Here is a 27412-nt window from a genome sequence, read left to right as displayed (position 1 = left end):
GGGAACCGTTACCCTCACCACCGGGCTGCCCGCTTCGCGTCGCCTCCCCCGCACCCATTTCCCACGCGTCGTTTCCGCCGATTCCCACTTAGACCTGCCTTTCTCGTTTGCCATGCAAACGTGTCTGTGTGTCTTAAAAAGCTCACTCGAAGCCTCGTGCAAACACCCGCTAGATGGGTGCATCACACAGCGTCACCACGGTGGCTAGGGTCAAGAGCTCGGCAGGGGGAGTAAAAGGCGACAAGCCCCAAAGCAAAGCTCCGTGTTGCCAGGCACGCAGGGGCCAGCTAGCCGGGCTGGGGGCCCCGGGGACCCCGCTCTTTAACTCTGGTCTCCCCTCCCCCCATCCCCTTCTTCGCCAGCTTCCTTGGGGGCCGAGCGGGCCCACCGCCCGGGTGGGGGAACGGCCGACTCGGATCCTTCTGGGCGGCGTCAGCGAGCCACCGCGCAGGCCCGGGCTCGGATGGGTGGGCCTCCCGCCTCCCGCCCCGCCGCTGCCGCCGCCGCGCGGCCACTTCCTCGTGCACCCGGGCGGGGCGGGCCCGGAGGCCGGGAAGCGGCGCGGCGGGTCCCCTCCCCCGGCCCCGCGGTGCGCCCCCGGGGGTCCCGCTCCTGCCCTCACGCAGGGCTTTCGAGCTCTGTGCCGTTAACACCGGCTTCCGAAAGGGCTGCGTTTCCCTGTGCTGCAGGGTCTGTTAACGAAGCAAACGTTTCAACTACAGGCAGGCGTCCTCGCGGGGGGCGGGGGCCTCTCCCGCCGGCCACCAGTGCCCGCGGGCGGCCGTCCCGGGGGCTCGCTGCGCGCCCGGCCCGCGCCGCCGCGCCCGCGCCCCCCGCGCCCCCGGAAGCCGGCTCCGCGCCTCCGGGACCCCGCCGGGCCGCGCCGGGCGCTCTCTGCCGGCGGAGCGGGCCTGACCGGCAGGAAAGTCCGGGCGGAGGGCAGCGCGGGGGCGGGGAGTGGGAGGGAAGGGGCGGGCCCGGTCCCGGGAGCACCCGGAGCCGCCTCCACCCGGACCTGAGCGGCTCGGCGGACCCGGGCCGCGGCCGGGCGCGCCCTGAGCCTCCGCGGCCCCGCGCCCAGAGCCCGGCCATGCGGCCGCCGCCGCCGTGGCTGCTGCTGCTGCTGCTGCATCTCGGCGCCGCGGCTCCCACCGCAGGTAAGCGGGGCCTGGGCCCCCGGGCCGCGTGCAGGCGTCCCCGCAGCGGGCGGGGAATTCCGGGCAAGCGGCGGGCGAAGCCGGGGGACCGCAGGGCGCCGTCGCCCCTCCCGGCGCCCCGGCCTCCGCGCCGCCACCCAGCTTCTCAAGAGGAAGGACCGAACCCGGGGCGGGGGACAGGGCCGCCCCCGCCCGCTGCGCGGCGCGTCCCCCGGGGCCCGAGTGGAGGCGCGGCCCCCGCCCCCTGCCTGGCCGCTCGGAGCCGAGCCGCCAGCCGCCGGCCGTGCCCGGGATTTGGAGCCGCCCGTGCCCCCACCACACCGCGGCCCGGTGTGTTTGACAGCCGGCCTGGAACCAGGACAGGGTAGATGGGGGAGCCCCAGAGCTGTCCGGAGCCCGGGTGTTGGGGGGACAGCGCCTGAACCGGCCTTGACCCCAGCTCTGCGCCCACCCAGACAGCGCCTGAGCTGGGCTCTGCCTCTTCTTACCTGGGACACGAGCTGACCATACTTGCGACCAATGTAGACGGGTTTAAGAAAGGACAAACTGCAGAGGTGTGTGTGTGGGGGGGAGAACATTCTGTGTGTGTGTGTGTGTGTGTGTGTGTGTGTGTGTGGTGTGCCGGGGCCCTGGCCGGGGCGCCCAGCAGGCCTCCAGGAGGTGGAGGTTTCCTCCTGTTTGAAGTTGTTCAGCTCCATCTCTTCCTCCAGCATCCCACGCCCCGCCGAGGCCCCTAAATTCCAAGGTCCTTGATAAGAGGGACCTTCCCTACAAGGACCTCAGCTCCTGGCTTTGCCTGGGAGTGGCCCTGGGTTGGGCTGGGGGTGGAGGTTCTGACTCCCGACTCCACACCCTCCCACCAGCTTCAGGTTCTGAGCAGCCAGATCCGTAGCCTCCCGGGGCCTCCTGCAGGTGACATTTGGGGTTTGGCAGAACATGGGCAGTTACCCAGGCTGGGCCATGGGCAAGCAGTGGTACCTGAGGGCCCCCGCTGACCAGTGGCTGTGGGGGAGCTGCCGGTCCCGGGAGCCCGGAGGTGGAGGGGAGGGTGTAGAAACTTCCTCTGGCATTGCCACACTCACGAGGCCCGTCCGTCTTCCATGGGCTTGGCCGTCTGGGACTGCCACCGCCCGGGGCTGTGTGGTAACTGCAGATGAAGGGGTCCCTGACCACAGACCCTCTGAAAAGCAGCTCCTCATCCCATTCGTCTTTGTCGTCGTGGCCCTGGGAACTTTCCCCATCCCACACAATGTAGAACCTGGGGTGTTGTTTAAAGAGGCTCTTCGTTAGTCAAAACACAAGGTGACGATATTAACAGCAATTACATAGTAGATGGGTCGCAGAGAAAAACGTCCCCCCACTTTTCCATAATTTACAAGTGTCCTGTAGTGATCATGAAATTGCTTTTGTGGTCAGAGAACAGGAACCAGGGGGCCGGAAACCAGTGGTTTAAAGGGAGACGTGCACGGCCCACCCCTGGGAGGGGGTGTAGATCTGTTCAGTGCTGCCCTGGACCAGTCTGCTGCAGCGGTTCTTACGGCGGGGCGATGGAGTCAGCTGACTCGTCTGTCACCACTGAAGTATCCGGCTCCTATCTGGAGTCACCCCAGCAGTTGCTCAGGCGCCCGTGGTTGGATCTGTGTGTGTGCCACGGAATCGCGGTGCCGTGATGTGCGGGCTGGAGTATACAGCCCTCCTAAATGTGTGGGAACCCGCCGAGAAAGACGGCAAATCCCCGACGGCAGAAAGCCGCTGCGGTTGAGTTTACACCCGTAGCTCCCCTTCTCCGTAGTTTCAACGGTTGAAACTCCTAACGCAGCTGGGGTGTGTGGGACACACTCTGTCAGTGATAGTAATAACGACCCTTCCTGGGGCCGAGGTGCAGGGGGCTCGTGTATTGTACCCCAACTTTCTGAATTTTTCCCCCATTCTTTTGAAGTAGGTCACTGCCCCAGTTTACTCCCAAACAAACAAAGGAAACCATTCCATATTTGGGAGCAAAACATGGTCTGCATAAATGAGCTGATGTCCACTGTTGGCTAACGAGGGCAACTTCCTGGTTATGGCTGAGGATTCAGAGGACTTTCAATATTTGTTTAGAACAAACACCTCTATCACATGAGCTGGGACAGGAGGGCCTTGGTCACCCTCAGCCAGAAGCCTGTCCCTGGCCCTCCAGCACACGGCTGTGTGCGTGTGTGTGTGCACATGCATGTGCATATGTGTGCATGTGTGAGACCAAGTGCAGGCCCGCCCTGCGGGGACCGCCCCTCTGGGAGACAGCTGATTGTGGCGTCCTCCTTCCTGTCACCACGCTTCTGGGTTTTCTGTGACCGTGGTTATGGAAAGTCTCTTCCCCCTTGGGCATCAGCTCGGGTGCAGGCCTCTCCCGGGGCCTTGCCGGGACCTGTCCCTCGTCGTTGGGTGCACTGCAGGCGGCACCAGCGCCGACAACCCCTGTTTTGCGCAGACGGCACGGGGGGCCCAGGAGAAGCTGCCGGCGCCCAGCCCCACGGTCTGGTGCTTCTCACCGCCCGCCCTCGGGTGGGGGCGTCCCTGCTCCCGACTTTGCTTTCTCTCGAGGCTGGAAAGAGCCGGGGATGTTTGTTGCCTTCTCGCCTGCAGGGTGCCAGGAGGGGGACCCGCTGGCATTCGTCACGATTGGCAGTGGTCACGATGACCCACTGATGCCCAGATCTTAAAGGGTCTTCGGATGCTGAGATTGCAGGATGGACCGTGGTGGTAACCGTACTGTAACGTCTGTGTATGAGGCTGGGCTGTGCTCGGCTGAGACCCGGGAGAGCCGTTCTTGACTCTGTAGCAGTCTCACCGCCTGGGCCCGGGGTGGAAGGGGCTGGCGGGTCGGGGCAGGAAGGGGGAGCAGACGGAGCTTGGTGACGAGCTGCAGGGGTCACACCGACCCCCAGCTCCTCTCTCCTTGCCCTTGACAGTGTGGGTGTCGCCGCCCCGCAGACCCTGGCGAGAAGGAAGGTACACCCATTTAGGGCTGTGATTTTCTCTGGGGGGAGCCGGGTGTCAGGGTGTCGTCAGCGCCCCGGCGACCACCCACGGGGACTGTGTTCCCTGTTGTTTCTGTGACAAACGCCCACCAGCCGCAGGCCTTGCAACAACAGACTTGTCCCCTCGCAGCCCTGCAGGCCGGGGCGGGGGCGGAACCAAGGTGCCGGCGGGGGTGTGCTCCTTCTGGGGGCCTCTGGGGACACTCGTCTCTTTGCCAGTGCCTGCCTCACTCCTGTGACAATGCTGGGCCCCCCAGAGGTTCCAGGGTACCCTCCCTGTGTTTAGGTCTTCTGAGTGGGAACCGGAATTTGGCTGGTTCCCCTTTGCCACGAACCTCATGTGCAAGGTGGGCAAAAGCAGGCGCAATGATTACATGCTTTTCTACGTCAACGGAATGTTACAACGGTCCACCTGCTTTTTGCCTGCCCGGTGTATCCCAGGACACAGACATCCGACGGGGGGGCGCTATTCTGCCCTCAGCAGGGTCAGGCTGTGGAATGCAGTGCCCAGCGCAGGGCCGGGGACCCAGCTGGGGCTCCGGGTGCCAGGCTGCTCTCGGAGGAGGGGCAGGGGCTGCCTTTCACCGGGCACCTGGAACGGCCCCATCGGATTGGTCGCCCCAGGCAGCAGCGTCTGGCGTGGCCTCCCGTGGGAGGTCTCGCATCCCGACCTCACTCTGGCTGTGGGAGGGGTGGTGGCGCTTCCTTGTTGCTATGGAAACGGGCTGCGGTGCGGCGTCGGCAGGACCCTGTGGCATAGGTGACGGGGTCAGGGTTCTGGCTGAAACCCTGTGTCCTAACCCCCGCCCTCCTCCCGCTGTGGACGGCAGGTGCTATGAACATGGGACCCGAATGTGGGCCTCGAGAGCCACTCAGGTGCGCCCACCGCCGGCTGCCTGCCCACTGCCGGCCGCAGCCCCGGAGTCCGGAGCAAGGGGAGGACAAGGCGAAGGCAGGGGGAGACCGCCCGGGCTGTGTGCGGGGCTTGCGGGGGAGGGGTGCGAGCCGGGGGCACGGAAGCCGTCAGAGGGCACTCTGATGCAGGGCCGGTGCCTGCGCTTCAGACACGGGGTGGAACAGCCACGGGGTGGAACAGCCACGGGCCCGCAGCGCCAGGCTTCCGGCGGCGCAGCGCCGGCGTCCAGTGGGGCGCACCGGGGCCAGCTGCCTGGCCGCGGGCACACTGCGCTCAGCGTTGACGTCCTGCTCGGACGTCCACTCGGTCGGCCCGTCCCGACCCTTCCACGGCTGTGCAGCCGCCACCCGCCCCCCGTTTCGGAGATGAGAGGGGCGGGGCACAGAGAGGTTAAACCACCTGCCCGAGCTCCCCCCAAGGGAGCGTGCAGCCAGGAACTCGGGCAGCCCGGTGCGGAGGCCCCGCTCCTGGCCGCCGAGTGTAAACCAGCAGAGACGGACCGGCCCCAGGCGGGCGCTGTCCGCAGGAAACCGCTCTCACTGGGCGGCACCGGAGGGGACACCTGCAGGGAGTGAGGAGCACAGCTGTGGCGAGACTGGAAACGAGGTTCCAGGTGAAGGGCGGTGCGAGGCCGGAGTGTGTCCCGCATTTCCCAGAAACGAGGAGGCCACGTGGCGGGAATAAAAGGGGTGAGGCCGTCAGAGGCTGGAGAGGCGCCCGGGCACGGTGGGAGGCGGTCGTCAGTGAGGGGCAGCCCTGGCGCTTCGCTGGACATGCACAGCCCTGAGACTCGTTTCTTCTCGGAACCCGGGAAGACGGGGATTCCGAAAAACTCCACGGCAGAGCAAAGCTGCAGGCCCGTCCCCACACCTCCGTTAGAAGTTAGAGACGGGGAAGGCCCTCCTGGGCACGCACGGCCCTGTCACTCACAGTCCCCGTGTCGCCTGGGGACGAAGCCCTTTCTGCAGCCCTGGGCCTCTCGGGGCTTCCTGTCGCAGCTGAACATCCAGTTGGGGGGTCCAGGCACCCGGGGGAGGATGAGGGAGAGGGGATCCCTGCTGACTGTGCCCCACGGACGGGCGGAGTCCGAGCGGCGGTCCTCAGAGACATCCCCGTCCTGAGCCCCGGAGCCTGGGACTGGGTCACCTCATGTGGCAAATGGGACTCTGCAGATGCACTCAAGCAAAGGACCCTGGGATGGGGGCGACCCCGGATTGCTGGGCCCCGTGGGTGCAGTATACGCCCAGGGGCCCCTGAAAAAAGGGGGAGGGAGGCTGGAGAGCGGAGCCCACGAGGTGGCAGCGCGTGGCTGGGTGGCAGTGCGTGGCTGGGTGGCAGGCACACGGGCCGGGGAGGGTGTGCAGCTCCCGGGAGCTGGAACAGGCGTTCCGCCGTTCGGCCCTCCGGGCCCCAGAAGGACGCAGCCTGGCCGGCCCCTTCGCTGGGCGACGCCTGTCTCCTGCCCTGCCCGCCAGAACTGCGCACGCCCAAGTGTGGGGGGCGTCGGCGGTGGCGGTGATGTATCTCAGCGTCGACAGGGCCCTGACAGAGCAGCAGAAAGGGGTCTCTGAGATTCCCCGAGGGGCCCCCAGCCCTAACTGAGTGCTCACCCCTTCCCTGGGAGCAGGACTCCAGCGGTCAGCTCAGCTGTGGCCAGGGGCTGGGGGGCTGGGCTTGGTCTGGGCCCCAGCAGCCCCGTGAACCAGTGCGCCTGCCCCAAGAGAGCCTTGTGGCTTTCACAGGGCCTGGCAGGAACTGGGACAAGTGTCACCGGCTCAGGAAAGAGCTGGAGTGGTGGTCAGCCCAAGCTGGTGGCTGTGGAGATGACGGCATGTAGACATGGCTGCAGGCTCTCGGGGACTCCCCTGCAGAAGGGGAGGCGGCCGGCCAGCGGCTGGCCTCTTGGGTTGGTCTCCTTCAGTATTGGATGCATTTCCTGAGAGCGTGGGCTTGGAATTTCCTGCTTTGAGTTTCTGGAGCAGCACGTTTTCCAAACTTTTCTTTCCACTCTCTGGGCGCTTCTCCTTCATCTCATCATCTCACAGAAAGGCTCGTCGCTACAGAGCTTTCTCGCCAGAGGGGGTGCCCCGAGCCCGGAGACTCTGGGCCAGGCCTGCACGGTGTCTGGGGGGGGAGCGGGGGGAGCACGTGTCTCTCCCATCCCCGCCCCCCCCAGGAGGGGATCCTGCTCTCGAGGATTTCCTGGGGAGTGTGCGGTTCCGGTGTTTGTGGGTCTCCCACATCCACACTGGAAAGAATCGCCCGGGAAGCCCGTTGGGAACACAGGTGGCCTGGTCCGGGGGTCCTGAGACTGGGGAGCTCAGAGCTTATGGTGCTGGGGGCCCCAGGGGAACACGGCTGCTCCGGGGTGTGTGTATGTGTGTGTGTGTGTGTGTGGTTTTCCACCCAATACCTTGGTACAGAGCCCCGGGCCAGCGCAAGTCACAGAGCCACCAATTTAATCTGCACCATAGCCTGTGGGGATGCCATGACTTATTTAGGCTTCACTCTTGAAGGGGACACTGCCTGTAAGCGGCCCACCCGGTCACACTCGCATACCAGCAGGGGAAAGGGGCCCCGGGCCAGCCCGGAAGAGCCCCACGCCCTGTGCTTTCCCACGGGCTGGGTCAAACGTGCCTCCTTCGTCACAGGTGGGGCTGGGGCCGTGCCAGGGGGCTCAGGTAACGCCATTCCCGCTCGCAGACGAAACCTGAGCTGTCGGATGGCAGCGCGCTTTTCAGTACGTTTGTAACTGACTTGTCTCCTTCACCCCCACCCCCTTCTCTCTCCCACTCTTCCCCCCTTCTCTTAACCTAGGTCCCTTTCAAGACTCTCCCTCCCAGCTGCCTGCCCCTCAAAACCCGAGGATCCACCTGTACAACGCGGAGCAGGTTCTGAGCTGGGAGCCGGTGTCCCTGAGCGGCGGCGAGGGGCCGGCGGTGTACCGGGTGCAGTTCAAATAGTGAGTGGATGTTTCTGTGGGCGTCTGCCCGGGAGCCGCGGGGGCGAGGGGGCCCGAGGCCGGCCGCCCGTTCCTGCCTCTCGGTGGGGGTGCAGGCTGACCCACGGGCACGGGCGCTGTTCTCCGGCTTTTACGGTCTCCAGGGACAGCAATGTCACCACCCAAAGCGTCAGAGAACTCCGCTGTCTGGCCGCACAGCTGCTTAGTTCCGTGGAAGTTCGTTCTCTCGTTGTTTTCAGAAAATAGACAGGCGACACCCAGGTCCTTGGTGGTTATTTGCTTCCCTGGTTCAATAAGCGAGCATTGCTGGCCAAGTCATTTTATATCATCAAGTAAATAAAGTGAGAAAAGGCGATGCCCGGCATCTGTGAGGACGGAAACGTTCGTGCTGCAGCCGGAAGTAGATAAAGGGACCACCAGCACCCGTCCCCCCCCACCACCCACCACCCCCCTCATCATCACTCACCCCCCAACCCCCCACCCCCCCCATCATCACCCATCACCCCCATCATCACCCACCCCCCACCCCTCATCATCACCCACCCCCATCACCCCCCACCCCTCATCATCACCCACCCCCCATCACCCCCCACCCCTTCATCATCACCCACCCCTACCCCCCACCCACCCCCACCACCACCATCAGGAAAACATTAAAAACTTAAAACGGTTCATGAAGATGTCCATCCAAGTGTCTGTTCACCTCCGTTAGCAGAACAGGGCCGCACAGTGCTGAGCGTTACTATTATTAGGCGGTCACTGAAAACCACAGTTGGGCGTCCATTGTAACCGTGTTCGCTTAATAAAAATAGGTCTAAACCGGGGGCCCGGCGGTTACCTCTGAGTCATACGTATCTGTTCCTCCAGTCGCTCCCTAAGTCACAGGCATGGTCACCCCAAGAAAGCGAGCCCGTCCCCGCGGGCCAGCAGCACCCCTGGCAGGGCCCTCTGCTCAGCTGTCGCTGGGAGCGGCAGTGCCGCGACCACAGCCGGCAGCCCAGGACCCTGCCCAGCGGGGCTTCGGGCCCCCACCGGGGTGCAGGGTTGGGCGGGGGAGCTGGCCGTGCTCCGCCCCAGCAAGCACCGAGCCCCAGCGCTGGGCGAGGACGTTTCACAAGAGGAAGCTGCGGCCGGCTCTCTGACGAGCGTTCCTCTGCCCTGGACGGGGAAGTACGCCACGGGCTGGTGGCGTGCGGGCCTGGAGAGATGAGAAATTTTTTTTTACATTTTATTTATTTATTTATTTTTTTAGAGAGGGAAGGGAGGGAGAAAGAGAGAGAAACATCAATGTGCGGTTGCTGGGGGCCGTGGCCTGCAACCCAGGCATGTGCCCTGACTGGGAATCGAACCTGCGACACTTTGGTTCGCAGCCCGCGCTCCATCCACTGAGCTACGCCAGCCAGGGCTAGATAAGAAATATTTTTTAAAGAGCTTTTTTGAGTTTCGTGTCACAGACTACCTGGTGTCACAGACTACCTTGTATCACCTTGTTTTCTTTTCGGGAAGCATTTTGTAGGCGAGTTTTCCGGGCTGGAGGCCGGCTTTGGTAGCAGAAACCGGGGATGGGATGAATGTGGATGTCCCTGTTTGGAGGAGTTACAGGGCCCCGAGAACCTGAACGGGCTGATTGCGTTTTTGCTTCCAGCTGCGTATTGGATGACAAAAGACAGCTTTGCTTTTGGTTTTGTTTTAGACACTTTTACGTGTTTTGGACATTTTAGTTGCACTAATAATTTCATTTTGATGCCTGTGGGACTTCAGTCAAGCATTACTGTAATTACTAGATTGGCCAAAAGGTTCATTTGGTTTTTCTCCCTAGTACGATGGCCCTAGTAGCGCTTCGTTGTCTTTAAGTTCATTCGAAACAATTTTGTTAGATTGTATTGTGACAGTTGCCATATCAGCATGCACTTTAAAAAAACATCAAAACCGGTGAATTTTTGTATAGCCATTTTAATATCGAAGATAGAGGAAAATACACAACATATCTGCATATTATGCTTTATTATTTCAAAAAAGATAAATACACAACTGAAACGCAAAAAAAAAAAAGGTTTGTGCAGGGTAGGGAGAAGGTGCTGTGCCTGATGGCACGTGGTCAACAGTGGTTTGCGAAGTTCCGTGCCGGAGGTTTCAGCCGGACGGTGCTCCAGGCCGCGTAGACCGGTTGGAGTTGACTGCGGTCAAACTGAGACCGTAATTGAGAACAATCAACATCATACCATGCGGGAGATAGTTGATAATACTCAAGTTATCCAAATCAATGAAGTTATTGGTGAAAATGGAAAATGTGTCTTATTTTACAGAAAAAAAAACACGTGGACTTTTTGGCCACCACAACATAAACAAGTGAAAACAACCCACGTGTCTATTAACAGATAGATGGATAGACAAATCGTGGTGTAGTCCTACGATGGGATGTTATTATTCGGCCCCTAGAAGGGGTAAAATACTGGTGCATGCTGCAACATGTATGATGCTTGCAAGCATGCTAAGTGTAACATGCTAAGTGAAAGGAGCGAATCATGGAAGGTCAGGTGGTGGTCCACTTATGTGGAACGTCCAGAGAGGCAAATCTGTAGAGACAGCAAGCAGACGAGTGGCTGCCCAGGACTTCGGGGTTCGGCGGGGAATGGGGAGCCGCTGCTCGTGGGTGCCAGGGCTTTTGGGTGGATGGCGAAAGTGTCCTCGAACTGCTGTTGGCGGCCATGGTACACCCCTGTGGACTATGCCTCGAGCCACCGAGTCTGCGTGTTCGGTGGGTGCGCAGTGTGGGGTGCGGACTGGGCCTGGACACAACTGCATTCACAAGGTCAGCTGGGGGGACACTGCCCCACGCGGTGGAGGGGAGAATTCTGGGAAGTGAAATCCTCTTTGTCGTTGCAGCGCCACCAGCAGTGACTGGTTCGACCTCGCACCGCCGAACTCCCACAAGGCGAACTGCTCCAGGATCGCCGCGAGGGAGTGCAACTTCGCCCCAGCCCTCTTTGACCCGCTTCACAACATCTCCCTGCGTGTCCGCGCCGAGCTGCCGGAGCGCGCTTCGGCCTGGGCGGCGGCGCCGTGGTTCCAGCGCTACCTGAACGGTAAGCGAGCTCCTTTCCGCGCGGCTGCACCGCTGGCTGCACCGCTGCGGGCCGCAGCCCTGCCGCTCGCGGTGCGCAGGCAGCCAGCAAAGAGCTGGGGGCGCAAGCACGGTGCTCAGGGGGCGGGATTCGCTGAGACACGAGGCCCGCAGACTGCAGCCCAATGAGGTCCGCTGCCCTGTTTTTTAAATAAAGTTTTATTGGAACGCAGTCACACCCTCTTCTAACGCGTTCTCTGCGGCTGCTGGCCCTCTGCCACAGCAGAGGAGTTGCAGCGGGCGCCGCCTGGCCTGCAGAGCGAAACCTGCCCTGGCGCCTTCCTGGAAAGTCCGCCGGCCGGCGCACTGGAGGCCACGCCCACGCGGGGGCTGTTCTGGCACGACCTCTTTTACCGTGCAGGGAGACTGTGCTCTAGGCTGCGGGGCCCGCACGCAGTGGGATTGAGTAGACGCGTGTTGGGTGGTTCGTGAAGAGCACGTCCCGGGCGGGGGGAGGGGTGCAAGAACCGTGCGATCCCGGCTTGTTGCTCTGAGGGCTCGTTGGTCGCGTGGGCCTGAGGCTTCTTCCCCGTCTGCAGTTCGTACAGACACGCGGTGTGGAACTTACCGGGGTCCGGATTTAAACAAGATATAAGGCAACTGAGGTGGTTTTTTAGTCGCCACCCAAAGACATGTTTAGGGTTGCATTAAGAGAGGAAGGGAGAAAGAGAAACATCCCTGCGAGGGAGGGGCATGGATTGGTTCCCTCCCACACACGCCTGGTCCGGGGTGCCCCGCACCCAGACCTGGGGATCAAACCTGCAGCCCAGGCGTGTGCCCTGGCCGGGATCGAACCTGCACCTCTTTGGTTAGGGGACGACGCTCCAACCAGCTGAGCCACACCGGCCAGAGCCCTCTCCAGGTATTTGATGATCTATTATGCCACTGTTGTTTGTTTATTTTAGGTGTTTTGTAATGGTGTTTTGTCTGTGTGCTTTTTTTAACTTAAAAATAATATATCTTACTAATGATGTGAAAGCAATATTTGGAAAGCAACGTTAATGAAGATCTTTCACTCTTTTTAAAAATGTTTTTGTCCATGTTTTTTAAGGGGGATCCTATCCTTTAGAGACACCCACTAGAGTTTAGGGACAGTAACTACTTAGTGACAGTCTCTGTGGACAAGCACAGAAGCTTTGTCGCGATCTCCTGTGTCTGAGATTGCCTGTACTGGGCGGCCGAGGACGGAGTCGGCGGTGGCGGGAGGTGACGCATCGATGGGACCACAGGTGTGAGTCTGTGTGGCCACACCTGGGAGTGCGGGCTGCCTGGCTCCTGGCCACCGCTCCGGACAGGAAAGCTGGTGGCCACAGTTCCTCCCGCCTCCCGTCAAGTGGTCCGTGGGTGGAGAGAAGGCAGGTGGTGCCCCTCCCCCTCGAGAGGGTTGGTGTCAGATTCCAGACCCGGGCTGCTTCGGAAGGGCAGGTCTCTGGCTGCTCTGGCAGTGGTTCAGGGATTAGTGGCTCTGGCCTGGGTGGGGCGGGGGGGGTTGGGGGACCACGGGTGAGTCACAGGAAGTTCGGCAGCTGTGTCCTGCGGAGGTGGGAGCCCCACAGCAGCAGCTGGCCCGCGGGTCACAGGCCCTGCTGTGCTCCAGCGAGGCTGCCGTGGGGTGCACGCGGGCTCTGCCCCTCTCGGCCAGCCCGCTTGCCTGCCCTGGTGGTGGTGGTGGTGGTAGGTTAGGGCTACTGAAACCTTTCCCCCTCAGCAGGCAAGTGTGACCTCGGTTCACCTGCCTGCACGGTGTCCCTAGAAACCTCACCAAGGTGGCGTGTCAGTTAGGAAACTAGAGGGCATGGCCCGTGGCTGGCGTCACCCCTGACCGGGGCACTGCATTTCCACGGGGACAGCCTGGAATCCTGGCCGGAAGCCGTACCTGTGGGCTTTTGTGCCCGGGCTTGATCTTGTGGGGCCCTGGGAGCTGTTCTTTGTGAGGTTCTGAGAGGGGGGTTGGCTTTGTGACTTTGTGGTCAAGGACCTGCCTGGCTCCTCGCACCCGAGACCCTGGAGACTCGCTCTGGGCTGCCGTGTGGGTGCTGCTGCAGGCAGGGGCCCTGGGGCCTTCCTGGGCCGACCTGTGTCCCTGGTGGTCTCGTGTGCCTAAACACAACCTCATCACCTGCATAAACCTGTGTGTGCCTGTGTGCACGCCACGTACGCGAGATTCAGTGGACTTGCACGCACTGTCTGTGACAGCCTCATGGGTGCGTGTGTGTGATTCCTGTCGTGTGTGTATGTCCACCATGTGTGCACGTACACTTACATAGTTTCGGTGTCGTTTGCAATCCTATTCCAGTGACCGTCGGACCTCCAGAAAACATCCGGGTGACCCCAGGGCCGGGCTCCCTGACCCTCAGCTTCTCCCCGCCCTTTGACGTGGAGCCCGCCACCACCCACTTCTCCTATTGTGTCCGGTACTGGACACTGGAGAACGCGGGAGACCCACAGGTGAGAGCATTGCGTTTCAGCTGTGATTTTCTCTTGTTCGAGTTTCTGATGCAGCAAAAGAAAGCAGGAGTTGAAATGGACGAGGAGAACAGGACGCCCCAGTGTCTCCTTAGAGTCTGGGGCCACAGCCGATTGTTTAAACTTATTTTTTAGAGAGAGGGGAAGGGAGGGAGGAAGAGAGGGAGACACACATCCATTGGCCCGAGCCAGCGACCTTTCGAATTGTGCAACGACGGCTGCCCTCTGAGCCATGCCGTCAGGCTGAGCTGACTTCAGCCCACCTCCTCCTCCCTCGGAGGGACCCCTTCTGCCAGTCCGTCGGGGCAGGGGGGCCCCCTGTCTGGTGCCACAGGGTCCCCGTTACCTGGGGTCCAGGTGTTGCTGGCACACTGCTCGTAGCGCCTTCGCCACACTCTGGAGTCGGGAGGAGGTTCTGGCGGGTCAGTTCCTACAACAAGGAGCCACCACAACACGCTTTAACTGCTGTATACGCCCCTCGGGTTTGGACGGTTCGCAAAGAGGGCCCATGGGAACGGGCGGGACGTCCGTCGCCTGGAAGGACAGAGAGCGTTCCAGGGAGGAGGGGCAGGCGACGAGGTGGACAGAGGGGCTTGGACCACAGGGCCCGGCTGGCCCTGCGGAGCGCAGGGACAAAATGATGGCTCTTCGTCGTCTTCAGGGCCTGGCTCTCCGTGCCGCGGTTAACAAGGTTTCATGACCTGTGTGAACGTCAGGATTCCGAATGCCAACATGGTCATCACTTTTATAGTAACAACAGGAGGGTGTGTGCATCGAGCGCTTTCTCGGGGTCTGCACCGGGCGGGCCCATGAGGCGCGTCCCCCAGTCCGTGCTCACCCGGGCCCCTGCCCACCCCACTCACAGTCTCCCTCTCGTGCCCTTTGTCCGTTTGCCTTCCCGTCGCTGCTTGGAGATGGGTCTGAGGTCGCCGGCACGGCAAAGCCCGCAAAAGAACAGCTCTCCGCACACCGGGGAGGCGTGGGGGCCCTGGGCCCCAGATCCCCGGCGGGCGGTTTCCCAGGCCGCCTGTGGCCGAGCGCGGCTACACCACCATTCCCAACGGCTACCGTGTATTCTACCGTCTCTGAAAACAAGACAGCAGTCCCTTATCAGGAGTCCTGTGTTGCCATAACGTGGTACATCTTTTTCTCGTTTTCCTGTGGAACAGTGACCTTTGCCAGGACAACAGGGAGCAGCCAGGGGTGGGGTCAAGGGCAGAGAGGAGATGGACCCTCCGAGGATGTGTCCATGAATAGCCAAGGCCGTTTTGACCAAAACTAAAAGAGGAATCAGCTCATTTTAGGTGGGCCCGATAGCAGGTTGTCCGTGCGTGAAAGGCTCGTCATGTTTTTCCTGGAATGATTTATTTGCTCTGTTGTCATACTTGAAGTATCTCCATTTGATTAACCACAAACTACAAAATGCTCATTTTAAAGGAGAAACTTTCATCCTAGAAATGGTGGTTTCTCAGAGGCCGCCCTGAACTCAGCGGCATTGTTCTTCACAGCGCCTGCCCGCGGTCACACACAGACGTGGCCGCCACCGCCGCCAGGGCCTCTGTGCAGCTGTGGTCACTGCGGACAGAGGGCCGCATCGGCGAGCAGAGGGGGTGGCCGGCTGCTCCGTTTGTCCACTTGAGTGACTGTCGGTGTTTCCCATGTAGGACAATGGCTGCCTCAGGAACCCATTAATTGAGCTGAAAGATCTGAAGCCTTTACGAGTGTACTGTTTACAAGTGAGGGCCACGCTGGTTTGGAATTCGAACAAGATGTCCACGGAAGGGCTTTTTAGCAACGTGTCTTGTCACGAAACAGCAGCGGATGGTAAGATGCGCCTTCTGGGGTCTTTTCTGAGCCGGGGAGGAACGCCCCTAAGGGAGTGGAGTTGGGGCACACTCATCGGAGTGCGGGCGACCAGAGGGGGAGGCCACAGTGCTGTGAGCCTGTGCTGACGTCCCCAGCCCGGGCGTCATTTTTTAAAAATATGTTTTACTTATTATTTTTTTAGAGAGAGGGCAAGGGAGGGAGAAGGAAAGGGAGTGAAACATCAATGTTCAGTTGCTTCTCACGCTGCCTGCTGGGGACCTCGCCCGAAACCCAGGCATGTGCCCTGACTGGGAATCGAACCGGTGACCCTTGGGTTCACGGGCCGGCACTCAGTCCACTGAGCCACGCCAGCCGGGGCCTGCCGTTGTTTGAGGCGTGCCTTCCGAGCTGTGAGCTGAGCGTGGGGGGCGAGGACAGCCTGTGCACGTCCGCTCCACTGGGACAGGAATAGAGTTAACAGTCCGCAGACGAAAAGCCGCCCGATGTCCACATCGGGTGTGGGCTGGCCCTGTGGTTCACTTTTCGTCCTCTCTGCAGCCTCCACCAAGCTCCAGGAAGTCGTCCTGATCGCCTTGGGGACCTTCCTGTCCCTGACAGCGCTGGCAGGCGCCTGCGTCTTCCTGACCCTGAGGTACAGAGGCCTGATCAAGCACTGGCTCCACACTCCGCCGGGCGTCCCCGTCCAAATAGGAGAGGTGAGCTCGCGCGCCGGTCGGGTCCGCGAGGGGGTGTGGGCACCTCGGGGGACCGAAGCGGGCAGAGCTGTGCGCCCGGCTCGGGACTGAAAACCGGCTGGGGTCGTCTCTGCGCCTGCGTGCGCAGCATCCTTACCCGCAGCAGCCGGGAGGCGGCAGCTCCCCCCAGTGGCCGCCAGCGGAAGAACAGACAAAGCAGCGCGAGGCCCCCCGCACTGGGACGCTCCCGAGCCTCCGAAAGGAGGGAGGGCCTGACCCCGCTGCAGCGGGAGGGGCCTCTGGAGGGCGCTGTGCTCGGAGAGAGAACCCAGACGCGCGAGGACGAACGCCGCCGTACAGACCCACTCTTGGGAGGTGGCAGTCCCGCTCCCAGACAGTGGGGGGCGGTGGTTTCCGGAGACATGGGCACTAGCGTTTGGTGGGGTTAGAGTTAGGGTTAGATCTCAGATCTGCAGAGTGAAAGGCGTTCCGGGGACAGGGCCGTGAGGGTGGCGCAGCACTCCCGGCCCACCTCACACGGCTGCACTGCACCGCGAAAGGGCTAAGATGCTACTTTCTATGTTGTGTGTGTACTACCATAGTTTGGGTTTTTTTAAAGATTTTATTTACTTATTTTTACAGAGGGGAAGGGAGGGAGAAAGAGAGGGAAACATCAGTGTGTGGTTGCCTCTCACGTGCCCCCCCTGGGGACCTGGCCCACAATCCAGGCATGTGCCCTGACTGGGAATCGAACCGGCGACCCTATGGTTCACAGGCCAGTGCTCAATCCGCTGAGCCACACCAGCCGGGGCACAACCAGGATTTTCAAGTGTTTTTTTGGTGGCACAAGGTTGGCCACAACGGCAACCTAGAGCTGGGTGGCGGGAGGTCCCTGTGTCTGGGCAGCGCGCAGGTCCTGTGCTTTTCGGAGAGCACACGCGGGGATGCCTGGCTGGAGCCACGAAGGCCGTGGAGACCGAAGTCAGGGGCGTGAGCTTCGGGGCCATGGGGCGTCCTTGGGGTTCTTCTAGAGTCAGCGCAGCCAGGGCTGGGAGCACAAGGCTCTGCGCGCAGGGGCTCAGCGGAGGTCACTAGTACCGGAAAGGCTTCGAGAAAGAAAAGTTGGGGTGGGGGGGGCACTCCTGCACTGCCCGAGCCCCTGGGCTCTGCGAGGCAGCCGGGCCCCCTGGCGACAGCCGGGATATGGTTGGGATTCGCGGCGGGCTGGTAGGAGAGTAGTTACAAGTGTTTGCTTCTGGGGGCCCCGCTCCGGTGGCTTCACCGCAGACGGAGTCTGGGTGGTCCTGGTGCAGCCAGAACGGAGAGGAGCCAGACGGGGCCCACGCCTGCGAAGACGGCCGTGCCTCCAGGACAGGGGTCAAGCTCAGGTTCACCGGGGGCCACCTCAGCCTGGCGGTGGCCTTCAAAGGGCCGAAATAATTTCAGGACTGTGTACATGTAACTGCTTCTCTTAACTGTTAAGGAGTTGAAATTACACTCGGCTCTTTGAGGACACCCACGAGGCTGACGTGGCCTCCGGTGAACCTGAGCTTGACCCCCTGTTCTAGAAAGAGCCGCAGTCACCCGTTTCCATCAGGTGTCGTGAGGCATCCAGGTGCCTGGGAACCAGACGGACCTCTCTGAAGTCCCGGCTCGGACCCCCGTGCAAATACCGCACGACCCCGCCCCCCCCCAGGGCGGGTCTGGAGTGGTCAGGCTCCCAGAGACAGAGGAGGACAAGTGGGGGTGCCAGGGGCTGGGAGGGGTGCCGCTGGGCCACCAGCGTGAGGTCCAGAGACCTGCCGCCTGCACGGGCCACGGTCACCCCTCACGGCGCCTTCAGTTTGGTTAGGAGGGTAGGACCCGGGTGAAGGCTTCTCACCGCAAGCGAAGCCCAAAGCAACTGCAGGACGTCCCGTAAAAGTAACGCACCAGCTGTCAGAGGGCTGGCACCCACTGCCTCCTGCCCGGTGGTCCCATGAGCCTTGACTCGAGCACCCAGAGTCTTTGGGTTCACTTTCCTGGGAAAGGGGAAATGTCGATCGCAGGCCACCGACGTTACGTGCCAGTAACGAATCCCGTGTCCAGGGCCCAAAGGGCGCAGTGCCTCCCTAGTCCACGGGTCCAGGCCGGCTGTGCCTCGGGAGCCGGGCACCAGGCTCTCGGTAACCCCGGCCACCTGAGGCTGAGCCTGAGGCAGAAGCGGGAGCCAAAGGGACAGCTGGGAGCAGGGAAGTGTCACTTTACAGTGCGGGCCCCTGCTTGCTCCTCCAGGCCTGCTCCTCCAGGCCGGCTGCAGCAAGCCCCGGGGGCTGCCGTCCATACCTCTCTTCCCCCGTCCTGCCCAATCGGGGTCACAAGACCCTGCTTCCCCCCCTTCGCTGAGAGCGAGCATGGGAGAATAACCACACCCCGGCACCTCGGGCCGCAGGGCAGAGCTTGCTTTCCCGAGGGCGACAGCCCTTCCCACCTTCAGAGTGTGACCTGGGCTGGGCCTCGACGCAGGCCGGAGCTGTCAGTGAGGAGGCAGGTCCGGGGTGGAGGGTGGAGTTGAACCTGAATAAAAGAGGGTGGCGCCGGCTGTGGCTGCGGAGGGAGCCGTGGGGCGGTGCTTGAGACTGACGGGCTCATAACACCTGTGGCTCTCGCCCTTTTCAAGTATCTGCGGGACCCGGAGGACCCCGTCCTGGAGGCCATGGACCAAGACAGCACGCCCAAGGAGGACGCCTGGGACTCCGTGTCCGTCCTGTCGGCTCCCGAGGAGCAGAAGATGCTCCAGAGCACGCGGGACCAAGGCCCCGGGAGTCCCCAGCCCGCGGGCGCAGACTCAGAGCTGTGACGCTGCTGCTGCCATCCTGGCAGGACACTCGGAGCCCGGGACCCTGCGGCCCCACTGCACGACAGCCCCCGGGACTGGCGGGTCCCATGGGGGCAGCACGTTTGTTCTTTCTTGAAGAATTTTCTAGTCCTGTGATTTCCTGAGATGATTCTAGAAAATGAAAATTTCTTCTGAACACTAAGAAGACGTAATTATTTCCTAGCCAGACGGCTCTGGCACCCCTGACGCTCTTTCTGAGTGTCATCGGTCTTCCCCCTGGGCAGGTCACGAACCCGTCCCGGCCTGTCCCGGCAAGGGACACTGGCGGTCCGTCACATGTGACTTAAAATGTGATCAATCCTGTAAACACTTTCCTAGTAATTTAAGGTCGTCTCTTTTTTTTTTTTCATACCGAATAAAGAACTGTGGAAGTAACTTGTTAAAGGTCTACATGAGGTTTTTTCCTCTCCACTTTGTCATCTTTATTTGGCCTATTTTCTGCAAAATTTCAGTTTTAAAATTGCTGCAACTCAAGTTTCGTTTTCCGAAATAACGCCCAGGAGAGCTACCCAGACCTCGTGGCCACTCCGCAGGCACGGCTGCGTCTGCCGTCCGGGTCCCTGGAGAGGTCGGCGAGGTGTGTCAGGGGCGGCTCAGTGGGTCGGAGCGTCGTCCCCAGCACTGAAGGGCTGAGGGTTCGGTTCCCGGGCAGGGCACACGCCTGGGTTGCCGGTTCGATCCCCTGTTGGGGAGCGTGTAAGAGGCAACCGATCGATGCCCCTCCATCACATCAGCATCTCTCTCCTCTCTCTCCCCCTCCCTCCCCTCTCTCTCTTGGATCGATGAGCATGTGTGGATTTAAAAAAAAAAAAAGGTGTAAAAGGGTTTTCAGAAGCTGTGTCCGCACCTCGTTTACTGTGAGGGGCTGACGGGCCGTGACGAGCATCTGCTGGTGACAGTCGCCGGACCCACTGTGCGCAGCGGGGCTGCTGACTGCGCGTGAAGACAGGCTCTTCTGTCCCGAGGACACGGGTTACAGCTCACACGCCCCAGTACGCAGGGAATGAGTGTGTAGCTTCGCCCCCCGCCCCCGCCCCACCTCACACGCCCAGTGACACAGCTGCTGCTGTGACACCTGCTCCAGGAAGAAGCCCCCCCGGCAGCCTGACGTGACCAGGGGAAGAAGATGGGCTGGCTGGGGGTGCACGGAGCTTCCAGCACGAGGCGATGGAACTGCATGCGCGTGTGTGCGCTTGCGAGCGCGCTCTCTCTCTCTCTCTCTCTCTCTCGGTCGGGGGTCTGTGCTGGTGGCGAGGAATTGGCTCTCAGGGCCCAACTTGGTGGCCAAGCTCTGTGTATCCCGCCATCCAGGGTGACAGGAGGCCAGAGGACACCCAGGCCAGTGCCCTCGGAGGCCTCCGCTCCGTCTGCTGGGTGCCCCTCCAGCCAGGGCAGGTGCCGAGGAGCAGTGCGAGGCTGGAGTTGTGAGCACCTGCCGGGGCGCGTGGAGGAAGCTCGAGGTAGGGAGCGTCCTGGGGCGCAGCCCATGGAGGGGACGAGGAGGGGACACAGAGGCAGCCCGCAGAGCACAGGCGGAGTCGCAGCCCCGCAGGACGTGGGCGGCCTGGCTCTGCGAGAGTCAAGTGAGAAGTTGTGTGCGCAGCGAGCTCCAGTGCGCCCCCCTGTGTAATGACAAGGGGGTGCGGCCTGTCAGGGGTGAGCTGGCTGGTGCCGGAGTCCCGATTCGAAAGGCTGCACTGGGTTGGGGCGGAACCGAGCGAGTGTCCTGGGGCGGGAGGTCGTGGTGGTCAGGCGCAGAGAGGCCCTTCCTGGTGGAAGGCAGCAGCTTGAGTGGGTGACGGACTCGGAGGAGCCGAAGCCGGGAGCAGCCCGGGGCCAGGCTCCCCAAGGTCACTGCCTTCAGGGGGTGCTGACACTCCCCCCAAACCGGGGTCCCCCCCACAGCAGATGTGCTGCCCCTTGCAGACCCCCCACCGTCCTAGCTCAGTGCAGCTCGGCTAGGGGCGGGGCTGGCCTGTTACACAGGGTGGGGAGAGCGCAGGAATTTTTTGAGTAAGCCCCTCCTTTTTTATAGTATTTCCCAAAAACACTATACAACAAATGCCCGACCAATGGAATTGTTCCTTGTACTACCTGGGGACTTCATTTCTCGTCAAGCCAAGTACATCATCAAGACATGTTTGAGTTGGAAGCAATAAAGGTGCACTAGTCCTGGCCAGTGTGGCTCGGGGGGTTGGGTTTTGGCCCACAAACTGAAAGGCCACCAGTTCGGTTCCCAGTCAGGGCACATGCCTGGGTTGCGGGCCAGGCCCCCAGTAGGGAACCTGGTCCCTACTGGTTGCGAGAGAGGCAACCAATCCGTATTCTCTCCCTCTCTTTCTCCCTCCCTTCCCCTCTCTCTAAAAACAAATAAAAATAAAATCTTAATTAAAAAAACATATCGCCTGGGACTTTAACCACACCCAGCGCGGAGGGTCCTGGGGGGGCGCTCACCCCGCTGGGGAAAACTCTCTGCCCGCAGTCGGGTTCTGTGCTTGTAACGGCCCCTCCCCCAACTTCCTTCTTCCTCCCCTCGCGGGCCCCTGCGATCGGGCAGGCGCCTCGGGTGAGCGTGCGGCCGTGCGGGCACCTGGCTGGGTTGCCGCGTTCACCCCCGCCCCCGCCCCCGAGGAAACCCCTCTTGGCGAGTGGATCCGTTTCCGACAGACGCCATCTCCCGGGTCACCTGTGACAGAGCCAGCTGCCCCAGCACCGCCCGGCCTGCTCCCCGGCCCCGTGCGGCCTGCGAGCGGAGGAGCATCGTTTCCCGTCTTCACATGGTTACAGAAGATCCGACGTCCGTGGAAGCTGAACCCCAGCGCCCACAAGCCAACCGGGACCCTCGTCCGCTGATGTCTCTCCTCCGTGACTGCGTCCGCCCCGCGAGGTGGCGCCCGGCCGCCAGGGCGGGCCGACTGCGCGCCCACCAGGCCCGGAGCCTTCGCACGAGGGGAGCTGCGCTGCGCCCTGGTCTGCACGGCGAGGTGTTTCTCGTGTAGGAGAAACGGACCCACAGCGTCCCCGCAGGTCAGGACCCCACGCGACGCCGAGATGACGTGGTTCAGGGGCCGCACACGCCCCCCGAGGCACGTGGTGGGCCAGGGACGCACGCGGCGTCCGGGAGGGCGCACCTCGGCGGAGGGAAGCGGGCCTTCTGCCAGCACTACGGGCCGGGCCGGACCGGACCGGACCGGACCTCAGTTCTTGCCCTCCCGAAGGGACGATTCCAGTCGCCAGACGGAGGCAGCGAGGCAGGAGTTTCCTGGCCGCAGCAGACGCACACGCAGGGCGGCGGGGCGAGGAAGGGCCCCGCGGAGGAGGAGCAACGGGAGAGCCCGGGCCGGGCCGCCTGAGCTCACCAGGGAGTCGGAGAAAAGGGGCCTTGGAGACGGGGTCACGGGGTGGTGGGAGCCTGGGGGCGCTGCCGCTGCCCGCTGGCTGCAGGTCTCCCAGGGGCCCTCAGGGTCCAGGAGGCGCTGCCTGGTGGGGGAAGGAGAGGAGACCGGAGGGGAGGGGAGCGGCGCAGGCACGCCCCCTGGCGGCAGGGGTGGCGAGCCTGGGGGAGCTCCGGGCAGGATCTCAGTGGAACGCACATCGGCTCTCCAGGTGTGTGCTCCCAGGGCCGCGGTCTCCGTCCTCAGTCAGTGCGGCCGGTCCCGAGGCCGGAGCTGAGACACGCCCGAGGCCCAGGTGTTCTCTCTAGGGGGGAAAGGTCCGGGGTCTGAGCTGCAAGACCAGCCACGTGCTAGGGACTAGGTCCTTGCTTCTCCAGTTTTGCCTGTTGCTAGGCAACCGCAGCTTTCCACCTGGGGACCTTCTGCACCTCGAGGAGGGCCCTGCAAGCCTCTCAGGGACCTTTGTGTGAATCAGATGAAGGCACCTATCTTACAAGGCACCGATTTCAAGTGCCACGAATTCTCGTAAGCAAACGAGCCCACCTGTGCCCGCGCTGTGAACAGCGCCCCCTGGCGGCGCGGCAGAGCCCTGGGTGAGGAAGCAGCAGGTGGAGCCCTTTGTACTGGAGGGTGCTGAGGCCAAGGTGGGGGGGGGGCGGGCCAGGGAAGGGGCGGAGAAAGGAGACTTCCTTGGTATCTGCAAGACCGGCCTCTTGTGTCTCAGCTCTCACGCCGGAAACAGTGTCCTTCCCACGGTCCACCAGAGCCTCGTTCTCACACGTGTGCGTGTAACTGTTAGGGGCCTCTCCTTCCATTGTTGGTGACTCCCCTGTAAAACGGCCCCACGTGCAGGGAGTTGCGGCTGAGGGCCCCTGAGTGCCAGCCGGCTGGGGGCCTCTTGGAAACCACGTAAGCGATAGAAGAGCCGTGTCAGCCTGCACGCAAACACCAGAAGACTCTCGGCTGCACGGTCACTGCAGCTGGGAGACAGGGCGACCTTGACAGCAAGGGGACTGACCGCCTGTCAAGGTCGAGCACTTTCCGCTCCACACGCCCTGGGAGCGGGGAGACTGACCGTAAGGAGCAAAGCAACGGGGACGGCAAGTGATTGGCTCCCCGGCTGAAAACCAGGAACAGGCCAGCGGCCAGCCCTTCCAGCGGGACCTCTGGGCGCCTTCATGGGTCCCCACGCTGGCACGCCGCGCGTCTGAGTGGCATCTACCGCCCCTGGTTCGAACACGCACAGCCGGGAGCGGCCCTGAGACCGACCGAGCCGCACCCCCGGAGCAGAGGGCCGGGAGGGCCTGGGAGGGAGGCTGCTGCGCCGCCTGCTAATCAATCGAGTCTATGAACTGACACGTGAGGGCACCTTAGACCGCAGGACGAGATGTGTCCCCAACGGAATACGGTGCCGGGCCGGCCAGGTCAGGACGAGCCTGTTCCAGGAACCGGCACAACGCAGGAGGCGCTCAGGTCACGGAACAGTGTGTCCTCCACACTGCCCCCTGGTGACCGGCCCTTACAACCTCACGCGCCCCCAGCGCCCCGGGTGCCCTGAGCGAGAGGCCCCGGTAGCAGGGAGCTCGCGCGCTTGGTCACCCTCGGCTGCGGGAGGCACGGTCCCCGACAGCACAGGCGCACGCAGGAAAAGAGGGGGCCAAAGACGCCGTCCAGGTGCCAGCGGTGGCCCGCTGCGAGGAGACGTTCCGATCGAGCGTGCAGCTGGAACCAAATGCCAGCGGCGCAGCAGGAGGTCAAGGTCAGAAAGACAGGCACTTGGCAGGGGTTCGGACTGGGGGTCTGTGAAAATCACGCCGTACCTGATCTCCAGGGTTGAGTGAGTGCGGCCGCAGCCGCGGGGCCCGGCCAGGCCGTGCCGACCTCACAGGTTGGGGGGGCGGGGGGCGACACCCTCAGGAGCGAGGAGGTGCGTGGGAGGGAGCAGGCCAGACGGGGGCCCTCCGCCCTCTCCTCTCAGCGGTGCGCCCCGGTCCACACGCGGGGTGTTTCCACGACCCCCGACGGCGTTAACGCGACAGGCTCCCCCCAGAGTGTGAACAGCTGCCCCCCACCCGGGGGCGTGCAGTGACGGCCGACCCCAGCAGGACGTCCCGGTTCAGAGTCCGGTAAACGGTCCCCTTTCCAGGGACGACGGGGCCCTCATGACCGTGCCCTGGGGTCCGAGACCAGCGCCAGGGCCGCTGGCTTGTTCTTTGCTGTCCACAGCTGCACGGTGCTGCATGTCCCGGCCCGAGTCCCTTGCCTGGCCGAGGGGGCAGCAGGCCCCACGGGCCACTTCAGTGAATGAACACCCGGGACAGCAGCACCTCTGTCCACCGGCTGGAGCCGGCGCCCAGCGAGTGACTCCATTGTTGTTCAAGGGCACTGTCCCGCCGCCCGGCCGCCCGTGGGTTCTGTGGGATGCCAGCCTCTGTGCAACAGCGTGTCCTTTGACCTGTGACCCCCCCGTTGCACATATTCAGCCGGGGCACCAGGGTTTTTTCTAGCCCCTTATGGGAACAACTGGGTTCGCTCCCCGGCTGGGAAGGCCTGAGCGAGACCAGAGGCCGGGCGCACGCACAGCGGAGCCGATTTGGGGCCCGCACTTGGCGGGGGAGCTGTGGGCTGAACCCGCAGTTCCTCCCCAGTGGGGCTGCCGGGCGGGGCCGAGGGGCGGGGCCCTGCTCCCCTGCAGTTTTCGCGGGTCTGGTGAAGACGGGCCCCTGTCCCGTCTCTTTCGCGGGAAGAGACGGGACAGGGGCCGCTGTGCGGACCGGCCCCAGCACTGTGAAGCTGGCCCGCCCGTGCGCTGCCCTCCTCTGGTGCCCGCCTGCAGTGACCGTGGGCGGCCCGAGGCTAATGTGCGTGTTTCTGCCCAGGCACCGCCTCCTCCCGGAAGCGGAGACGCCCTACGGGCAGGGACACGAAGGACGGCTCAGTGTAGTGCTTACGAGCGAGCCCGACACCTTCCACAGCCCCTGCTGTGGGCCCGGCAGGGCCTGGGGCTTTAATGTCTGCCCAGCGAGTCTGCTGCCCTGACTCTGGTCCAGCAGGTGCCGGTCCACTGGACCACAGATGGGGCTGAGGCTTCCTGCCCAACGTCGCCCGTCCCCCAGGGCCCCGGGAAAGCCTGTGCCCCTCCCACGTGTTTTGGAACCAGGGGGAGGCTCCCACCGTGTCCACCACGGCCTCGGGGATGGTGAGTGGAAGTGGGTCTCACCGGCCAGCCTCACGCGGTCGACGCCACAGGGAAAAAACCAGCGACAACCCAAGCCACCGTCCCGTGGCCTGTGGGGGCGTGCCCCCAGAGAGGGGTGCAGGGTCCGTGGTCCAGGGCGTGGCCACCGGGTGCAGGAACCACAGCCCGGACCAGGTTAGTGTTGGCAACTCTCGAGAGGCGGAGGCGGCGGGCCCCGGGCGGTCTGGTCCCAGTGCCTCTATCTGGTGCTGCGCCGAGGGCCAGGATGAGCTGGGGTCGACCCCAGCACCAGGGGAGGCAGGCGTGGAGGTTTTTTTTAAAGAAAAGGTGCAGGGTGTGGGGGGCATATGAGGGAGGGTCAGTCTCTTGCTCTCCCCGTGGGGGCCTCCGGGGGCCAGGGTGTGAGCAGGGACAGTGGGGCAGCGAAAGGGCCGGGCTGCTCCCAGGTGCGGGAGCTCAGTCTGCCCCCGGCCACGGTGGCTGGTGCCAGGTGTCTGTCGTTCTCAGTGAGAGGGTTTGATTAAGCCGCAGGCGGCCCAGTGATTCGGGACAGCTGGGTCAAGGGCAGGCCGGCAGGTGGGAACCGGCCTGGCGGGGTCATTAGCGGGCTGGGGTCTGGGGACCTGGCCTGACCCCTCAGTCAGGACGAGCCTGTTCCAGGCGCCGGCACGACACAGGAGGTGGCAGGGGCTGACGGGTGTCAGGAGGGGCCTGGGTGCCGACCCGTCTCCAAGGGGGTGGCAGTGGGCCCCCCACTGTGGCCTGGTCCAGCTCGCGGTCCGACAGCACCCAGGTCTCGGCCTGGCCTCTCCCCCGCACCCCTGACTGCACAGAGACGAACGGCTTCTTTCCCTGGCCCGCTCGAATAATCGACCAATGAGCAGCAAACCAATTTTTATGGCTTCTTTTCTCCGACATATTTAATGGCATCACAATGTGGGGATGTAATTATTGATTACAACAGGTTACAAGAGAATGGAAACAAGGAATTAGTCTCACAGCTGATTGGAAGCAAGACACACTCACGGACATTGTGAGGAAAAGACCACCGCCAAGGAGGGAGGGAGGAGTGAAACCCCGAGGTCTCGGGACAAAGGCACAGCACCCCTCAGAGCCCGGCGCTCTGGGCTCGGGAAGGGCCGGAGGGCGGGGAGGGTGCGGCTGCAGAGGGGGGCTGCGTTCACGCCGCGGGCCACGCAGACCCTGGGGGGCCGGGGAGCAGCAGTGGCAGAGGCCTAAAGACCCCTGGACAGCTCCCACGGGGACACACCTGGTGCGGACACAGGGCGCCGCGCAGGCGCCGGAGCTCTCCGACTGGACGGGAACGTGCAGGTTGCAGGCGCGGTTTGCAGGAGGCTGGTGCCCGAAGCTCGAGCGCCGGAGCGGAAGGAGGCTCGCGGCCGGCAGCTGGCAGACACGCCCCTGGTTTCCCCGGGTCAGGGCAGCTCTCTTTGTGGGGAGGAGCTTCATCTCGAAACTACTCCGCTTTCCGTCACTGCGTTCACGCCCTGGAGCTGCTGCGGCGTCTCCCAGGTGCTTGGCCGTCTCCCAGGTGCTCGGGCTGCCAAGGGCCCCCAGGAGCCGGCCACTGAAGCTGCTTTCGTGGGAAGCAGCGGCCGAGCTGCCTGAGGGCCTTTTCCCAGGCGCCGGTAACGCCGGGCTGACCTGGCCACGTGCCCTGCCTCCTCGGACAAACGCGTACTAAAGGAACGGGTTTTAAAAGAAGCTTTCGCACTAGTCCTTCAGGCACGTAGAAAAGTCTCCATATAAAAGTCCGCTTCTTTAACACACAAG

The 27412-nt window shown here is 62.8% G+C and overlaps 1 protein-coding gene across 1 annotated transcript; it reads left to right on the top strand.

Moving 5' to 3' along the window:
* The first annotated feature begins 295 nt into the window (after positions 1-295).
* IFNGR2 (interferon gamma receptor 2) lies at positions 296-19399 on the top strand. Its single transcript, XM_045852574.1, has 7 exons — positions 296-1157; positions 7911-8055; positions 10942-11141; positions 13476-13627; positions 15310-15469; positions 16010-16167; positions 18806-19399. Exons 1-7 carry the CDS (start codon positions 464-466, stop codon positions 18983-18985), a joined length of 1689 nt encoding a protein of 562 aa, XP_045708530.1. The 5' UTR covers positions 296-463; the 3' UTR covers positions 18986-19399.
* Positions 19400-27412: the final 8013 nt, after the last annotated feature.

This window comes from Phyllostomus hastatus, unplaced genomic scaffold (assembly GCF_019186645.2).
Source record: "Phyllostomus hastatus isolate PE091 unplaced genomic scaffold, TTU_PhHast_1.1 phas_contig_948, whole genome shotgun sequence".
Classification (NCBI taxonomy): Eukaryota; Metazoa; Chordata; class Mammalia; order Chiroptera; family Phyllostomidae; genus Phyllostomus; species Phyllostomus hastatus.
Note: the sequence above shows the minus strand (reverse complement) of the source record. Positions and strands in the feature narration are given on the sequence as shown.